The sequence below is a fragment of the Amphiprion ocellaris genome, chromosome 23 (assembly GCF_022539595.1).
Source record: "Amphiprion ocellaris isolate individual 3 ecotype Okinawa chromosome 23, ASM2253959v1, whole genome shotgun sequence".
Classification (NCBI taxonomy): Eukaryota; Metazoa; Chordata; class Actinopteri; family Pomacentridae; genus Amphiprion; species Amphiprion ocellaris.
Window position 1 is genome coordinate 18,096,995 of NC_072788.1, and position 15,365 is coordinate 18,112,359.

The following is a 15,365-nucleotide window of genomic DNA, read 5'->3' on the forward strand; positions in this document are numbered from 1 at the left end:
ACTAACTGTAATTTGGGATTGAAAATAGTGGGAAGTTGAACCCCTAATACTGTGTCAGAGCTGTCTAATATGCAGTTTATCCATCAATTACATCATATTGTAAGCTTTATAAACATAGGATTTGTTGTAGGGCTGCTGTATCTATTTCAGTAACTCAAACACTACACTGCTGAGGTGACCAAGTTGGATATCAGTGATTATTATTGATATATTATTGTTGCCTATGCATGCAGTCTATTAATCCTTACTGCTGTACCTAAAGTGCGTCGTTAATAATTCAAAATTAGATGTAGCATAAACACATGCTGGTTCACAGAAGCAAACACTCCTCTTCACAGGTGCACATGCACACATTTTGTTACAGGAAAAAAAACAACTCTTTTTTTTCTAATTCCACTATGACTAACATTCTCCTGAGTCCTAACAAAGACCATCCTCAATCTGCTCCTCAGAGATGTACAGACTCAATAATGCTTAAAACATGTGGCTGCTTGAGATGTTGACTTTTGCTGTGACTGTTTGTTTTTTAATCTCCATCGACTAAAACTAGACTATAACTGCTGACAGACTGATCCATTTTGCAACGCCATTTAAGCAGGCAATTGTGTACAGTTCCACTCTCTCCTCATAGACTTTTTTGACTTACAGTGTACAAAGTCACACATCAGTGAAAAGAATCCGTTTCAATGGAACTGTCCTCTTGAATGGATTTGTTAGCAAAAAATGCAGACTGATCAGTTTCTCTTTACCTTGGCAATGAGGTTGAGAAAAACACTATCATATTAAACTAATTAGCAATTAATAATTGATTGCTACGTAGATTGTTGACTGTATATTAAATGAAAAATTTCCATTTCTGTATTTCTCATTTATGTTAGTGTTCCGTTTTTGCCTATTTAATACGACTACATTACCTTTTTGTTTCTTTACTGTGTTAAATATCCATGTAGCGGTCACTGTTGACTAATCCGCAATAACACTCGTCATACCAATATGTTCACAACAATCAGAGAAAAACAACAGCAGCGGTGTGGTGCTCAGACAGAAACACAGAGAGTTCTATTGTTTCCGATTCTGTCTGCTGAGCTTACAATGGGACTGTGTGAAAACCTCAGAACTCCGGGACAATACAATTCACACGTATCATCTAAGTGGGTCGACGGCGCTAAGGGACAAGTGAATTCATGGATCACTTTCCAAAACCAATCTGAAAACATTTATCTGCGCTGTGGTCACGCGGGAAACAAAGTTAATTTCCTTAAAGATGTAATGTTTTCATCCGACCACAACAACGAGCGGGGTTTCCCAACCCTGCACTGCAGGGGTATGTGCATCATCCCAGCATGCTTTGCTGCCATTTGCTGCCACGGGGAGGCAGCCAGAGCTTGACTGCCCTCGTTCATTATCTCGCTCCCTCCCTCCCTGTCTCTATGTCTCTTAGAGTCGGTCTACACTGTGAGGTCCCAGTGGCTGCTGAGGCGCAGTGGCCTGTTTTCATTGTGTGCTCCTCTTAAAGCTACACACACATGCATGACCACACACCTTAGTGCAAAACAACTACACCAAGACACACATTTTATTCATCCTTCTACTGCCATCAATTAAGTTCATTTAAATTTCAAAGCACAAAGGTGTTTATTGGACTTATTTTAACAAGATATTACTGTGAGGATAGCAAGTTTATTTGCACGGCACCTTTGAACAAGAAGGCAATTTAAAATGCTTCACCCAGACCCAAGACACACCTAAAGTATGTGGAGTTTAAAAACTGAAGGCTGCCTCTCCCCATTTAGTTTGGACTCTCAGGACAGTAAGCAGACCTGCCTGACAGGTTTGGACAATTCCATACCATTTAATGCTTTATAAACAAACAGTGAAATGTTAAACTCACATCTTTGACAACTAGGAAGCTAATGAGAACTGGGCTGATGTAATCTTGTAATGGTCTTAGTGAGGCCTCTATTGGCAGTTTACTTTTAGTATTACTTTAAAGAACTGCATCACCACTGAATCTGCTTTCACATAAAATCACATATTCTGTAACAATTCATGTGCTTAAGTAAAGTTTCAGATGTTTAAAGTCATTACTGATGCAGCCTCAAACAAGATGTATTAGCGCACAGATCACAATGACACTCAACATAATCAAACCTGATCATTCACGACTGTTCGCTCTCAGCTGGAACCTTTATGTACAGCACACAGCAAATCCTCACGCTGAGCAGGTAGTCAAACTGTAGTGACCTCTGCCATGGTGGGAATCAAAACAGCTCTAACCACTTTTGCATTCAGATATGGACAGATGGCATGTATGAATAAGCTTTTTCAAAGTGTACTCTGTTCTTCAGATTTAATGGCAGCACAGAACAGGAGCTGTTCCAGAGTATAATTACCAATAATGATATTTTAAGCAACCAGCCAGTATACCCATTCAAACCTCACAGTATCTTGTCTATTTTTTCCCAGTTACAATTCCTGACAGAAGCCATTGCTTCTAGCTAAAAGCAACAACCTGAACAAACACAACATTACAGGTAGCTAGTCTTCAAACAAATCAGAACACAAAATGGCTGCTAATCTTTGAAGCCTTGACAACAAGGAACAGGATCAGTTGGTAAATTATGCTTTGCCTGAACCTTTCACTGTTTAGTTAGCTTCTTTGCCTCTCTCTTGCATTATGTTGGCAAAGAAGAAAAGCATTAATAATTACAGGTGTAGGGTGGTCCATGTCTTCGCCCCAACCTGTTCAGTATGTAAAACTTGGCTCAGAATGAGAACTCTTTGGTATGGAATGCCCTATGATCCTAACAATTACTTCCAGAAGTCCCCACCAGGAGGCAAGTTCCACCCAACATTTTAGCAGTGCACCAGCTGCTGTCTATCAACTAGAAGACGCAGTCTTTAAAGCTAGCAGATACTGTGTGATTTCTATAGCCAATGTGTTAACTCACTCTAACTATGCACTGTTTTCTAATGTCAATGAAACAACTGCAAAACACAAAGTCCTTTGTTTTCTAGGAGTGTTTCCTGTCCAGCCTCAGCCAGTCATCTGTGTCACAGAATTTTCCCTCAGGAATTACTGAAGAATTTCTATTCTATTACACAGTATTCTATGATCCATCAAATGTTTTATTTGCTGTTGAACTCTGTCCGTAGTGGGATTACAACTAACCCCCAGAACAATACAGCAAACATTTTTTTAGCTACCATCACCTGGATTTTAAAGCAGAGTTCTTTGACTGTATTGCAATGTGGCACAAGCCAAGCACATAGAGCATGAAAACAGGTGCACATAGGGAAACAAGCTCACCTAGCCCTGCTGAATGTACTGAGCTGTGGAGTCACACTGCAGAGAAGCACTAAAATAGCACAGGCTTGTGGGGTAGGACTGAACAACACAAGTTCCTCTGCAGAACATGACAAGACAAAGCTTCCTCTCCAAAACTTAATATCATTATTATCATAGTTAGCAAACAAAGGATTTGCGCTGCGGAAAAGCTTAATTTGACAATAATCATTACAACTTTAAAATTAAGGTAACCTGACATTTCCTTTATGTCTCTTGATGCACACTATTCCTTTGTTTCTGGTGTGATGTGGATGACGTGGTGTGCCAGTTCTAGGTAAAGGTATGCAACACATGCAGACATACTAGTGAGTGTGAGACTGCAGTCTGCATACCAGCCTCTGTGTATATGTGTGGGGAATGGAGATCGTGTTTGCAGAGGAGGGGAGGGTACAGCAGAACTATCTGATGTAACTCCTGATATGCAATACGTTCCAGTACTTTGCCCTTGCTCTGGTCAGCTTCTAATCAAGAGCTGCCAGAGGTTTTTATGGAAACAGGCTGATTTAAAGTAGCTTTCGTAGTCAAAGATTTTAGAATTAGGAGGATGATTAGGCCTGTACGAAGAGAGGAAAACAAGGCAGGCGAGGACTGAACACCTGACAGAAAACTAATTTCCCAAGATGGCATCTTGCTCGAACCTGAGTACAGATTATCGCACCAAAATAGTTTTCACTCAGGTGACCTGTACATATGCGGTCACTTTGATTTATTGCACCATGCCTTTTTTATCATGCTTTGGTCTTTACCAAATGTGCTGTGGAAAGTTACATCAAGGCAGAAATCTGACACTGGGGATTGACTGTGCTGCGTGACTTGCAAGGTTCTTGCAAGCCAACACTTATCCACCATATTTAAACCCTCCCCGACTCACTGTCAGAGGACCATGGCTGAGCTGTAAAGGACAGAGGGCAGGGAGAGGGTCATAAGCTCAAATGGAATGAGGAGAACACTATATGCAGCCTTAATGTCCATGAAGCATACACTGCAGGTTGGCGACTAGAATAAAATCTGTGACAACTGCAGTCCTTACAATTACACCTACAATTTTCAAAATATTTTTTTCTATATTACAGTTCTAAATATGTATAGATGAAATATATACTTGTTACATTTAGCCAGAGGCAAGCAATATCACATCCAATGATTGTTAGTGCAATCAATGAAATGCCATTTAGCATTAAAGTGAGCCCCAAGGGTGTGTCCCTGAACATTAAGAGGTGCGTCTCTTCCAGCAGATCTGTCTCTAGTATTCCTTAGTTTGTTAGTCATTTAGATATTCTGATGTGAAAACGCCTGCTTCAAATACCTGACCGCTTTTAGGCATCTGAACCTGCACATGTGCTATCATGCCTTCAAAGGACTGGTTGTGCTAATGCATGCCAGTGTTCTGAGAATCAACTGAATCAAAAGCAATTAAACCTCCAACAGTTCTAACCTTTGTAATTGGGCTGTAATAATAAAATAATAATTTAAAAAGACATAATCAGTAACATATTACCAGTGAATCATGTAATTTGTACCTTGAAGAAAAAAAAAAGAACATAGTGAAAAAAGATAAAAATATACAAAAATAAAAAATAAATTGCCCGCAATTATTGTTGACAGATGTCTGCTTATCATAGAAATATTCAAGTAACAAGAAACAGAAGCACATTTCTGTTTCGTCCTATTATTCTGGCCCATTTCATCATAATAATGTGACTTTAGCTTGACTGGCCACAAGACAAATCATACATGAGGAATTGGATTAGACAGATAAGCAGTAATTAGCTAGAAATCAGTCATAGGATGAATTTGTATCAATAGGCACTAACGCCCTTACTGATTTTTTTTGTGTGTTTTTACTAAAACATACAAAGTGCTCATCATAATTTAGTTTCACAGTGATTGGCTGGAAGTGCTTAGGTGAGAAATTGGGTCGAACTGAAACAATCTCTTTTTTCATTCACCACTTTCTTCATTTTTCACATGCAAGATACTGTGTGCCTATGAAAGGACAACATATGGAAGTTTGTGTCCTTATCCCCCTTTGTATAACTGATCATGTAAAAACTCTAAGTAGGCAGTACAACGTAGCCTGTAAAAAGCTACGCCCTCATGGATTAGAATATTGCCTTTTGAGAATACGCATTATAGTTTTCAGTTTTAATGTGTCTGACCCCAGGACACCTGAGACATACTAGGGCTTTTATGCACTCCTAGTATAAATAACTCTTTGCTGACACGTACCAATAAGAGGCAACTAAGAGCAGGCTACGCTTCACAGATCCAAACAAAATGGCTGAAAAAGGTCCATAATGCTTTGAAAAATCTAAAAACAGAAACATGTTTTGAAAAGGTGCAGGTATTTACAAAGTCCAAGTGAGTAAAGAGGTCCTGCTGAGAGGATTGCATGAAGATAGCAGGCCTACTGCCCAGAAGAAAAATTGTTACCTGATAAGTGGGTTAGTATTGCTGTCAAGACATGCTCAGCAAGATGATAGGCTTCAGCCACCCATTCATCGATGGCATCTACCTCTTTGGAATATGAGCTGTCGAACACACGATTGCTTTGGGAACTTTCTGGATTAGAAACTGAGGTATAGGAAGACTGTTGTATAGGTGTAGCGTAGGGGTTCACAGGGTCCTGGTTTGAAAGGAGGTTCATTGCCTCCTCCTCTTCCTCTTGACTGCTTCCCAGCTCTTTGAGAGCACTGATAGTAAGTTGTTCTTGTTCAAGATCCATCACCATGGTCGGAGGGGATTGGGAAGGAGGCAATCCACTTTTGCAGGGATCATTCTTTGAGCAAATGCCCTGGCGCACATCATCAGGTTCTTCATCCTGCCTTGATTTCAGGCACTCGCGCATGAAGTCCACAAAACTATCTGTAGGTTCAGAAACTGAGCCATTTTGGGGATCTGCCTTAGTATCCTGCTGGATGTTTGAGCCAGGTTTCTGCGATGTAAGGGTCTTTGCCATGTTATCTGCAACAGTGTCAGCGATCATTTTCTTATTAAGCTCTTGCTCTGTGGTGGTGCTTGGTGTTTCACCTTGGAAAGAGGAATAGAGGTCTTGGGGATACTCTCTCAGAGATGGCTTAACAACTGATTTGGTGGGGGCTTCATCATCATTCAGTGAAGTGATACCATCCACGCCATGACTGTCCTTGAGAACGTCACTTTGTGCAGTGCTGTCGTGGAGTGTTGCAATGTGGATTTGAGAAGGATCAGAATATAGCTGGTCCTTGGCATTGTTTAGCCCATCATCATCAATGTCATCCAAGGGAGAGGATGCATCATAATCATAATCAAATGACTGTCTATCATATATATCATCCTGCATGAAGCTAGTTTTGGAAACATAGATGTCTTTTGTATATGTATTGCACTTTTCATCCACTTTGGATTGGATGCAAGGACCTGGTTCCTTGGATGTAAATTCAGTCTTGCAAGGTTTGACCAAGATATCTTGGGTTTCATCTGACCACTCATCGTTATTGTCTGGGAAGTCCACTTCATTTGTGCCTTTAAAATGGGAGGGTTCATCAATTACTTTATTTGATGAAGTCTGTGATGTGTCTGACGGTGCTTGCGAAAAATCTAATCCTGAGTCCTTCAAGTCATTTGGGATGGATTTTGATGCAGAGTCCTGATGGACTGTTTCTGGAATAGATTTAAGGATCTTGTGTTTGGGAGAGTATTCAGTGTCAGAGTCCACTGGTGAGGACGGAGGAGAGTAGCCTTCCATAAATTCAGTTTCTAAGGGGCGTGTTTTCGGTGGTTCAGTTTTACTGTCGTCTAGTTCAGGTTCTGAGGCTTTTGGAGTCTCTCTGGCTGGGTCTTTGACAACTTCATAATCCTCATCTTCCTCTGCCTCAGGCTCCATTTCCATCTCCTCTTCACTATAATTTGGCTCGTCTGTCTCAATAACATTGATTGTTGGGACCTGCATTAGCTTCCTCTCTGACTTTAGTGGAGGGGGCTCCTTTTCTGCAGTGGGAAGATCAGGAGCTGCAGAGCCAGAAGTGGTGGGATCTTTTGAAACTAGTGAATCAAAAGATGCAGGAGCACCGACACCATCTTCAATTACAGTATCATCTGATTCCCCTGAGCTGTCTGCTTCACTTGCCTCTGGTGGCTCCAAAACTCCAGCCCAAGTAGCTTTCTTCTCATTCTGTGTAGCATCAGTGCCGGCTGGAGGAGAGAACGGAGGAGATGGGGAGCCAAAGCCTTCAGGAGGTGCAGGTGAAGATGGAATTCCTGACTCAACATTTGATGGCGCCTGGACACCTGATTTTTCTTGCTGATCCCACATGTAAGCTGTTGGCAAAAAGCTAATGTCAAACTCCTCCTCGACACTTGGTTGCTTCTTTGCAACACTGAATTCATCTTTCAGTTTTGGAGCTTCAACAGGAGAGTCCATGAACGCATCAGGGACACCAGCAAAGGCAGTGGGGGCATCAGGTATAACCATGTCTGTCTCCTTCTCCTTTGATGTAGTGTTGCTGGTGCTTTTAATTAAATCAACAGCATCAAAGTCCAGCACAGGAGGTAAATGAGCCTTCATCCACTCTTCTGTTTCTTCAAACTCGTTTACTTGTCTCAAATCTCCAAGAACTTCAAATGGGGATTCTGGTGACTCCTGATCAGCAGAACCTCCCCTTTTCTGGCCAGTTGGAAGAATTTTCTCAATGAGGGACTTTTGAATCTCGGTGGGGGATTTTGTAGTCTCAGTGTGAGATTTCGTAGTCTCAGTGGGAGATTTTGTAGTCTCAGTGGGAGATTTTGTAGTCTCAGTGGGAGATTTTGGGGTCTCAGCAAAAGGCTTGTCATGGTGGCGGTCCCTGAAGTGAGAGAAACCTCCATCGCTTCGAAAATCCGGTTCTTTCTTTTTGGCAGCAAGAGCTTCCAGAGCCTTTATTCGCTCTGAAACAGGAGATGTCTTTACTGGTGAATCTGGTTGTTCATCCGGTGGCCCTGCTTCACTCCCGTAATTACCAGGGGAGAATGAACCAGGTTGAGAAGGAAAACGAAGAGATGTTGCGACACCTTCGCAGGGCTTGTCGGAGCCCAGGACCACTCTTTTGTCTGCAACGCCATGCATGAGGAACGACAGCGAAGAGGGAAAAGGAGGGGAAGTCATAAAAATCACACACACTAAACTCCCATGCACTACTAATATTATTTAGCGAGGCCTTAACGTAGCAGCCCAAGCGTTCATGCACTGCATCATGGGATGTAAGGCAGATTCATATAATGATGGTATCTTCACTTTTTGCATGCTGCTCTTAACTACTTTGCAAAGTTACCATTAAGCAGCACTCAGTGTTGCAACTTAATTATTTGCGTGATCAAATGAAGCAGAAGAAAAAAATCTCACTGATACTTATAAATCACCATGTGTTGCTGTGGTGATCATGCCCGATAGTTGCAGTTTGTATAGTATATAACTTGCTATACACTTGCATACTTGAACGGTTTCTTTTTGATAGTGTTAGCTTGTTTGTGAACACTATTCATTTTCTTAGTGAAACTAAATAGTTCTTCATAAATACATTCTTCAGTCACTGATACATTTGAAAAGTTTTGATATGGCAACTGTTTTCTACATACATGCAGCAAAATTTTGTTGACTCATACATTCAATGGTATCAACCATTCTCTTGGCTTTTTGTAGTTTGCTCTACCTTCAGCACCAACAATGTTTTGGTTTTGTGTACAAGGCCTTATTTTTCAAATTTCTTTTAAACAGATAATATAACCCCTATGTGTACCTCGATGCAATGGTTGAAGTCATTAAGTTTACATAGTAACACTTACATAACTGTCTTAGCAACAATGTAAGAGCGTCCAATAGTGACCAAAGATATCTCTAACAAAGAAAACCACAAATGATACAACACTGAAGTAAAAACAGGGTTGAGATTTAAAAAGGAATTTCAAGAACAAGTAAAAGGTCATGAAGATAAAACTGCCAATGTTGACTCCACAATGCCTTTCTTGTATAGTTGGAAAATTATATTTAATAATGGTTGATGAGATGTTGCACTCAATGTTAATCTGTGCAGTTTTTCCATTTAAGTTACAACAACAGCAGGCCTACTCTGCTCGACCACTTCATCTGGAAGTTTGGAAATGAATTAATATTAGATTTTAAATAGCATAACTTCATTGGTAGGTATCTCACAATCACCTTTTGCAATTCCTGCCTATTACAAAAGCAAAACTATAAAGGAATTCAAAACCAGTCAGTTGAGAATGTGTGCCATCTGGATTACGATACTACATGGGTGTTCATAACTCATTTCTAACAGATTGAGCAAACCAAGTGCACCCTGGGCTCTTCAACATTAAATAAAAGGAAACCACTAGCAACTAAAAACCATCGCTAACCCTCTGGTAACTAATATGGAGTGTGTTGTGCTATCGAATCCATTGTATTACCATTTTGAAATTTCAAGTTTGGAATTTGTCCGTTGTTGTCTTAGTGTTGTGACACTGGCCATACCCTATTTGACGCTCATTCTGTAACAATGACTCGTGGCCATTAGAGGGAATACGAGTTTAAGACACTTTTGTATTGGCTTACCTGTTAAGCCCCAGGGGCTATGACCATCATGTATATACAGTCTATAGATAATGCTCACTTTGAGTTTGATTATTCTCAAATGTAATTTTTAAAAAATATATCGTCCTTGTAAATGTGCCATTTGTCAAGTACCAAATATAGATGCATTATCTGGTGGAAAGAGGGAAAGACATTGGTAATGCACTGTATTAACTTGGCAAGCTACAAGTCAATGTTGCATAAAATAAGTCTGATTGAAAATTTCTAATTTAGCTGAACCAGTCAAGTTTAGTCAGTTGAGTCTAAAGGTGTGGTTAGGAGATCTCCATCTCTGTTTCGGTTCAAGCACCAGCAACAACAATCCACCTAGCCATCAAGCTACATATTTTTACAATATTCACCATATTTCAGTCTTTTTTTTTCTTTTAAATTCTAGATCTCAAAGTTTTTTCTGCCACTTCAAAAAGAAGCTGAGTGAAGGAATGTTAAGTATGGCAAAGTCATCAATAATGCAGACCAGCACACAGACATCACTGGTTTTTCACCTCTTAAAGATTTTTACCAAGGTTTACAAGTTGATAACTAGTCAAACTTTCTGCACATTTTCAAAATATCAAAAATTTATTTTAAAAAAATCGAGATCTGCGTTCTTTGTCGTAGACAGTTACCTGCTAAATAATTAATCTTTGTTAAATACCTATTGTAGCACTGTCACAATTATGGATGTTCTGATAAAAAAAAATAAAAAATTATAACTGCCCTCGTGTGGTTAATTAGATTATTTAAACATTACCATATACTCAGCCACACGGCTGAGGAGGTTTTTACTGTCACTGTAATGACAAGACCTCTGCTTTCAGATCATGTGACCCATGGCAGTATTGGATGCCACAGACTTCCAAAGATTGTTCCAACAATCATATGATCTCCTTCAGCACCAAGGGTCTTCTAAGTCATTTTCAACCACCCAACATCAGACAATGATGACAGGGAACTGGCAGCTATATTAGGAAATGAACATCAGCTGCCCAGTTTAACCTGTGAATGCTGACCTCCATGAACTAATGACCATGACTTTAACCCAGCAAGCACTTATAAGCACTATATAAAAAGGTATTTGGAGACTGATCAGTTTTGTCTAGTTCATGCAAATCCCAGATTTCTCCTATTCCAAGTGAACCTTGGGTTCTTAGCTGCATTGTCAGCACAATCTCTCTCCTCTCTGCCCACTGTACAGACGCAGACGTTTTCCATTGATGCTCAACTGACTAGTCCACTTTGTCTTGGATAGGACTGCCACCTCCCCAGCGCCACAATACAATGCCTTGTTCAAAGTAGGCCACATGAATGGACTTTCCATCTCACCAACAGCGTTGCAGTCCTTTGGCTCTGTACTTGTAAACAAATTTCTAAACATCCAGTGCTGTGAGAACACATCCACTGATATTAGCTCTTGGGCTACTTTGTTAGAACCCAAACTACTTACGCTGGTCTCATAAACCACAAGTGGCTCTATAAACAGGGTTCAGATAAATCTGTCAACAACCTTTCACATTAATAAGCCATAGGTCATGTACCATCTGTCAAATTAGGCCTAAGTAGTTTTCTACATCTGATTTACATATCATCCTGTCGACAGTAACATTGAGTTTTGTGAAACTGAAACATTTAATACTGACAGTAGAAACTGCTTCTTCACCAAGGAAGAACTTTATAATCTTATGTTTGACAAAATAATCTCCATTCAAAGTCATTTTAACCCCATCATTTATCCCCATCTCTTTCTGAGCTATTAACATTTTACATCATCTTCATCAGCAAATGTGGGGATCTCAATCCCTATTTTGGTTAAGTGGTGTCCTTTGGATAGCACTGGACTGACATGCTACAGCTAGGCAAAGTGATTAGACTAAGACTAAGAAACTAAGAAAATATCAGTAATTACAATTTGTTGAGCCCAAAATGAAATATTTCAAGTGTCTCAACTGTGTCTATTCGGCACATAACTAGTTTAGTTTGTCACTAATGTCTTCTTTATTAAAGTTTAGTATATCCCAAATAATCTAAAGTTCAACAATCACAACATTTTCCATCTTAATCATTGACTTCTTGGTTTAATATTGTAATTTAAAGCCAGATCAGAATTTCTTTGCTGAGAAGAAACTGTATCAGTAAAGATTCAAATTCCACAGGATGCAGTCATGTCATTGAGTAACTTTAGAGTAAAGAGGTTGGATGTGTCTTTGTGTGAAAACAATGTGTGACTAATTTGTGGCTCATGTCACCAACTACTCTACCCTAATCTATGACTAGTAACATTCACGACTTTCACAGTATTCACTCAAGTACAGAACTCTAACTGCTAAAAAACCACAGGTCAAAAAGAATCTGAAAAAAGGAGCAAAACTGCTTAAAGAAAACCTACTTTTAATGCTTAAGCAATGATATGACGCATGCACAAAGCCTACACAGCCATAAGCAGATAGTGGAGTGGAGGGTGCATGAGCAGCTACAGGCAATGGCAGGCCCAGGCCACTGGGCGATGGATGATATCTCCAGTGCCACTCATCCTCCGGGACCCAGTTGTTTCTAGGGTTGGGGGGGGGGGAGGGGAGGGTTCCAATACTAGGGCAGCAGGAAGGTAGGATCATCCCCCCGGGACACCAACCACAGCCATTTTTAGGCTTCTGCTCTTGTGCGCACAATGTGAACTTGAACTTCTCAGCTTTCTTAAAATAAGGTGGCAATCTTGGGATTATCTTGAACCTGCAGTGAGTGATGCTGACCTAAATAAATCTCACTAGCAGGCAGTATAAAGACTGAAATGGACCAGCTGCAGAGGCAAGGTTTTATAAGTGGAATTCTTTGTTTTTGTCAAGTCTGTGTAGGTAGGGTTAGAAAAATAGCGGTGACTTAGACATACAGGGAATCTGATTTGAGGTACTGACTGCTGGTGGTTCATGGTAATTTGTTTGCTCATTTCAGCTGCAGTGAAGGCACGTTATTCAAACTGTACAACGTGCAAATATATGTAGAATCTCTGATGGTAGAGCTTCAGCTGCTCAGGTTATGGCTATGAATAGATACACTTCCTGCTGCCCTCACAATAAACGTACAAGAAAACCTGCCAATAGGTCAAGTTGGCTATTTAGGGCATGAACTACAAAGGTTTCATCTCAAGTTGCAGCAGAGCTGGGGGAGTGGCAAAGAAATTACCAGTGCCATATGTCATTGAAAACAGGAGGCGCTTTGCTGTCTGGCTAACTTACAATTAAAGTAGCAATCGAGGGTCAGCAGTGTTAAACAGATGGGATAGCATGACAAGGTTTGAAGAAGGAGGGGGGAGTGAAGACCGGTCGAGGTAGAGAAGAAGCTGAGGGTAGGAATGGACTTCACTGGACTGTTTTTTATTGGTTTTTGCAGGATCGCTCTATTTTCTACTGGACTCTTACAAGCAGGAGAGGGGCACTAGAAAGAGAAATGAAGTAGAGCAGTACAGCAGCAGGCCAGCGAGAGAGTACAGGACAGAAGGAGAGAGCAGGCGAGCAGCGTAAGAGAACCATACACTTGCCTTGAGGAGACTGAATGAGAGATACAGGCGAAGAGGAAAGAAAGGAATCTGAAAAAATAAAAAGGACATAATGATCATCTTAGAAGAAAAAAAGAAGTCCTAGAAACTGCACCCATTTGAATAAAGGCATTCAAATCAAGAGAAAACAAGAGTTTACTTATCCAGCCTTAACAACTCTACATGCTATATAAGAACTACTTCAAAAAAAGACCAGAAAATACAAATGTTAACAGTGATGTCCCATGCATTGGCCTTCATCGTTTACATCAGTAAACCGACAATGACTTTAACACATGCACTTACATTTGCTATACAGGCAAAAACCAAGACCATTTACTAAAGAAGCTGACAAATCATTGCTTTAGCTGCTGCTATGAACATACTAAAGTGCTCTCCACAAAATGACAACAACCAAAAGACCAACACTTCTTTAGTACTTCACAGAGTACTGCCTGTGTTGGTATTCTAGAAACCAGCGGGAAACAAAGATTCTACATACACGCTCACTCACTACTGCCACAAGTGCCAAAGGTATTAAACATCCCAGTCCAATACCCTTGTCCACATACTTTCTGGGTGAGCGCTGTTGTTTTAAAGCCTTTCGAGTATAAGAAGCTTCCAGTTTAGTGATTTTGCAATTTGAACATATGAGACCTACGTGGAAATAAAGGAAAAATAAAAGAAAGGTGAATTTTCTGCTTCGGTTGGATGTGCAACATACCAACAAAAGCAAATAAATCATAAAGTTATGAGACTGTCTGGCCACTCAAGCCTCCACTGGAGAGATGAAAAGAAGTAGCAGATGAAAACATCTCATCTGTTTGGGATGATGAGAAGACAGCAAGCCTGGTCTATCTAATACATGAAACAAACAGAAATGCAGATTTCCATTAGGCTTGTGTCGTATCGCCAACATGACAACAGAGTATGCAGTTTGCTACAAGAAGGTTGTTGTGAAACTGGGCAACGTCACATTCTGCTTAATGCCAGATACTTCAAAACTAGCTAGTTGAAACTTTTGTAAATCTTTAAATTTATATGCTTAGAGAGCTTTTTTGCCTTCTGCGTTGGTTTCTCATCACTAGGTGGTACTCTTCCTGAGCTACTACGACCCTTAGCAGTCTACCGCGAATCTTCAGCAAAGCTGGGATAAACACTTAATGATGTGTGCACAATGTGTCAAACTTGTGTTAGTTGCCTTTTGTGTTTCAATGGTTTCCCCAGATTAGTGTGCAAGTACTTGACAAAGCTGCAGAGAGCCATGACTCCGACATATCTGACACCTTTGGGGTAACCTGGGGCATCCAGGCCAGCTCTCAAGCCCTTGCATCTGAAAGGGAGTATATCTGGACAGTGAGGTCCTGAAACAGACGGGCATATTCTGTAATTTTTGGGTCCACTTACTCTTGGCCAAAAGGAGTAACTTGGTTTGATTATGAAATAAGTTTGAGGACATTATATCTTGCGTTCTAAATATAGCCAACATCATGGAAAAGAAGAACCCATTCAGAGCTCACACCTCATTCCTTTATGTCATCAGACAGGTTGGGAATGTCAGGAGAAAAATACCTTGAGTCATGGGAACGGATTGCTGATGTGTAAACGTGAGGTGTGGTGTTTTCCTTCAGTTAATCTCAATTTGTACTGGCAGGGCAGGTTGGTGTTGGTGTGTGCCTGTGGTGCGGCATTCCTTCTCTCAGATTCATGCTAGTGTCAGCATCTCAACGCACCACACCTTCACTTTTTAATCTCAGTGCAAGCTCCAAATCCTGTGTTTGTCCACATCCATCTGAGGTTGACCTGTGAGGGTAGTCAAGAAGGCTGAAAGCAAATGCTAACTGCTCAGCAACTTTTAAAGAAATATGAAATTAAATAAAATTAATCATTTCGTTATGCAC

At 40.4% G+C, this 15,365-nt stretch overlaps 1 protein-coding gene across 3 annotated transcripts in view; it reads right to left on the reverse strand.

The window, feature by feature from the left end:
- rtn3 (reticulon 3) overlaps nucleotides 1–15,365 on the reverse strand; it is a 32,494-nt gene that overhangs the window by 11,447 nt on the left and 5,682 nt on the right. Inside the window, exons 2-3 of one of the 3 annotated variants that reach the window (XM_023297479.3) lie at nucleotides 13,468–13,515; nucleotides 5,783–8,416 (exon numbers count right to left, since the gene is read on the reverse strand). The exons of 1 other annotated variant lie outside the window; for it this stretch is intronic. In XM_023297479.3, the coding sequence (XP_023153247.2) occupies nucleotides 5,783–8,416; nucleotides 13,468–13,515 (2,682 nt within the window). The remainder of the gene's footprint in view (nucleotides 1–5,782; nucleotides 8,417–13,467; nucleotides 13,516–15,365) is intronic. One more of the 3 variants, XM_023297480.3, reaches the window with a different exon arrangement.